Source organism: Anopheles coustani, chromosome X (genome assembly GCF_943734705.1).
Source record: "Anopheles coustani chromosome X, idAnoCousDA_361_x.2, whole genome shotgun sequence".
Classification (NCBI taxonomy): domain Eukaryota; kingdom Metazoa; phylum Arthropoda; class Insecta; order Diptera; family Culicidae; genus Anopheles; species Anopheles coustani.
In genome coordinates, this window is record NC_071290.1 from 12,692,540 (window position 1) to 12,696,997 (window position 4,458).

The window sequence follows — 4,458 nt, forward strand, 5'->3', positions numbered from 1 at the left end:
GGGAAAGCGGTTTGCCGATCAAAAATGGACACCACACCACACCGTGTCCGTCTGCGATTTCGTGTAATCCTTAGCTACGCCCGGTACCTAATTCCACTGTGCAAACCGCTACCGTACCGAAGCGATGTCGAGCGAGCGCCATCTTGTGTGCCTCTCGCGAACCTGACGAACGCTGGACGGGCGTGATCGTTACGAGCCGGGTTAGGGGTAACAAAACCTCTTGGCGAAGCTTTTAGCCATTCTCGGGCAACGTCGGGAGTGCCGGAGTGATCGGAGTTGCCGTGCAGGACACCGAGCAACAAGGTTCCATTAAATACGTTTCGAGCATATTTTACCGCTCCGTTTGCTCGAGTGACACTTTCGATTATGCGGTGGCGCGGTGTGTCGGGGTTCACCCGACCGTTGTGCCGCTCCACCGGCCACAGCTTGCGGTCGGAGCGGTGGATTTGTTAATGAAATAGAATGTCTACGAGCGCTGTCCCGGGCACATTTATGGGGATTTCATGCACCCCGTGAGTGTAAAACCGTTTCGCTTGCGTTTGGGTTTGGGGAGGACCGGCACGAGCACGTACGGTACGACAAGGGCACACCGAATACCGCACGGGTGGATTCGGGTAGTAGCGGGTTAGCTCATTGCATTACAATCCTTCCCTCCTCCCACACAGAGACGAAATCTGGAATGTAATATTCACGATGGAACGAACGGGTAAAACATGGACATCATGTGTGTAATGTTCATTTCCCGTCTGCCGCGTTCCATCTCCCGGGAAAAACGACCCGACGGACGTGACTTCCCGCTCTCATCGTTAGGCAATCGCTTCCACCAGCGGTTGGGCGGACAATAAACACGTTTATTGCGTCCTTACGCATCAATCGCCAATTTACGGAAGATCCTAACAGGTGTTCCCTGACAGCTTTCAATCGAAACAATCAAAAACAAACGCAGAACAACTGTTTACCAAACATCGAGCAACATCCGATTCCATTCTCCCTTGTGTTTGACTCTAGAATACATAGATGTGCTGTTTATCTCAGCACTACAACATCTTCATTCTATAACTTGTTTTTACTAAACAGCTGCTGTTTGGTACGCTGGTTGACTATCTTCTGTCGTTTCTGGGTTTGTTTGTGGAGCAAACCCTCTATCGCATCACTACGTCGGTGTAAAGAAAAATAAATCGACTCGAAAGTTTGACATTTCCTAACGAAAACTGTCAGCCCAGAGCAACGGGACGGGAAAACAAAAACACTGGCAAAAAGAAAACAAATCCTAGGCTAGCAAAATTGTGTGCAAATAAGCAAAAGAGGAAAAACAGTAGAGCATGATTAAAATAGTTTCATATTTTCGTATGAAAATATATGAAAATGAAAAATGCTAAACATGTGGTTTTGTGTTTGCCTTCTATCGCACACTTGTTTGCCTGACTTGACATTGTTTCTTTTGACAATATTTGTAAATGAAAAATAGTTAAAACATCACCCAACCGGTTTTCCTTCTCACCGAGCTGGAAACGGGTATTAAAAAAACACACGGTGTACACGGTGTCCAATATATATGCCATACACTTTTCTCATCGAGCCGTAGTGCTCGCGTCACAGTTCATACAATTCCTACGTATTAATCAAATATTCTAGTATGCTTATATAAGACATAAAAAATGTTGTTGGATTATTGGCATTCATTATTCATATGTGATAAAAATATGGGACTGTTCCGGGAAAAAACGGAAAAACACTGGCACTGCGTTATTTTTTTCCAATGAAAGTCCGAGAATGACATTGAAGGATTAAATTGACAGATTAAACTGGTATTTTAAAGGACATTCCGTATATTAAAAGAAAAATAAAAAAATATAAAAATAAAAATTAGCGAAGGATTATAAAAAGTAGCTAAAAATAAATACTTATTTTTATCCTGAAACGGTAACGGTCAACGCATTAAATTCTACACTGCGTTTTTTACAGCATTTCGAGAAGACAAACATAACACAATTTTCGTTAAAGTATGATAAGCTGTGTAATCACCTTTTAACACTGCTGATTTGACCCATACACGACAACGTTGAAATGTTTTTAGTTAATACAGTCGGACGTCGATTATCCGGGGCCGGATTAACCGGGGGGCGGATTATCCGGGGGTCTGGCACTGACAGCTGCACGGTTGTCGTATTGACATGTTTATATGAATATCAGGTTGGTTCACAAATGTGTTCATCAGTTATATGTCAAATAAAACTGGTCGGATTAAAAATAATAATAAAAATTACCATTAAAAAATAATTGGAACATTTTTTTATGATTAAATAACTAAATGAAACACAAATTCCCGTATGTATTGGAAAATTTGTATTCCAATTTATTGAAGGAGTAACGTAACGTCATAACTTGTGAAATGAACCAACCTTCGGGAAACGTCCGCCAACGCAAAGTCCGTTACAATTGTAATCAGTGACACAAAGGAAAGTTCCTGCAGTTCATCTTTTGGCGCGGTTTTTGTGGCAAATCACTGTGACCTTTTTACCAAAAACTCTAATTTGTTTGGTAATATTCATGTAAAACTTAAGTTTATTATGTTCACAAAACCATGATTTACTCATTGTTGTGATTTTATTGTTTCAGACTCAGAATGCTAAATCAACAGCAGGGGAAAAGAAAAAGAACGGTGCTGTCCGTCGATCAGAAATTAAGTTTAATAGATAAGTTTGAAAGAGGTACATCTACTACAAACCTCTCTATAGAATACGGAATAGGTCAACAGACAGTTCGAGACATCTTAAGGCAAAAAGAAAAGCTTCAATGCTTTGTGCGCGATTGCGATAGCTCGGCTGGACCGTCAAACAGAAAAACCATGAAAACTTCAGTGTACGAAAATTTAGATGCTGCCTTACTAACGTGGTTTAACCAGAAAAGAACTGAAGGTGTTCCGATCAGTGGCAATATTCTTAGTGAAAAAGCAAAAGATTTTCACGGTAGAATGGGTGGGCAAGAAGAGTTCAAAGCATCGACAGGTTGGCTGAAACGGTTCAAAACAAGATATGGCATCCGTATGCTGACCACACAGGGAGAAATTTTGAGTGGTTGCACAGAGAGTGCTGAAGCCTTTTGTCTGTACTTTCAAAAATTTGTGCAGGAAGAAAATCTCTCGCTAGACCAAATTTACAATGCCGACGAAACAGGGTTGTACTGGAAATGCCTACCAAAGAAAACCCTTGCAGCTGGAAATGAAAAATCAGCTCCGGGATTTAAAGAGCCTAAAGAAAGGCTAACGGTTATGTGTTGTTCGAATGCATCTGGAATACACAAATTAAAACCAGTGGTTATCGGAAAATCAAAGAAGCCCAGGGCATTCAAGAACATTGTTGTTGGAGATTTGCCTGTGGTGTACTACAGCCAAAAAAGTGCGTGGATGAATAAGGACATTTTTACTAACTGGTTTCTAAATAAATGGACTCCGGAAGTCAAATCATTTTTGACCTCAAAAGGGCTTCCTCCCAAAGCCATTTTGCTATTAGATAATGCACCATCACATCCCCACGAATCATTTCTCGTGACTGAAAACAACATGCTCGTGCCCAAATTTTTGCCGCCCAACGTTACCAGTCTTATCCAACCTATGGATCAAGGTATAATTAGTTTACTCAAACGGAATTACAGAACAACTGTTGTAAAACTTCTTTTGGATCAAGATGACCAAGTTTTGGACTTTTGGAAAAAAATAACAATTTTAGATGCTATTTATGCTTTATCTAGCTCCTGGGATAAAATAGAATCTTTGACTTTGATGCGATCATGGCAAAAGATCCTACCAAATATAATATCTATTCTTGATGCAGAGGAAGAAAACGATAATGTTGTGGAGAAGTTATTTGTAGAATTCAAAACATTATCATGTTTTGAAGATTTAGCTCAAGCAGACGTAGAAGAGTGGCTTCTAGCTGACGAAGAAGTTTATGGGTTCGAATCAAAAAGTGAGGAAGAGATTTTGAACAGTTTGATTGAGCAGGATATAGACAATTCGTCATCCGACGAATCCGACACCGTTGGCGATAGCATTGAGCTAACAACAGCAAAGCTCTACGCTGATGGTCTGTTAAATTTTATGGACCAAAAAGGGTTTGATTATGCTGATAAAATAGCTGTAAGAAAAATTCGAGCTGAAATCAATCATATGATTCAAAAATCTAAAGTTCAGTCAAAAATAACTGATTTCTTTGACAAAAATAATAATAAACTGTAACTTTAAATTTTAAAAGTGGGTGTTTTTGACTGATGATAATGTTGAAATTTAGTCTAGACTCAAACCAGGTATTATAAACGTTTTTTGACATATGTTCGATTATCCGTGGAATTCGGTTATCCGGGGACCTCTCGGTCCCGACACCCCCGGATAATCGACGTTCACCTGTATATACTATCAAATATGAACATACAAAACATGTCAACTGTGGCCTTGTTCAA

The 4,458-nt window shown here is 40.1% G+C and overlaps 1 protein-coding gene across 1 annotated transcript; it reads left to right on the forward strand.

Moving 5' to 3' along the window:
• The first annotated feature begins 2,974 nt into the window (after positions 1-2,974).
• Positions 2,975-3,668, forward strand: LOC131269305 (tigger transposable element-derived protein 2-like). Its single transcript, XM_058271655.1, has 2 exons — positions 2,975-3,398; positions 3,655-3,668. Exons 1-2 carry the CDS (start codon positions 2,975-2,977, stop codon positions 3,666-3,668), a joined length of 438 nt encoding a protein of 145 aa, XP_058127638.1.
• The last annotated feature ends 790 nt before the right edge of the window (positions 3,669-4,458 follow it).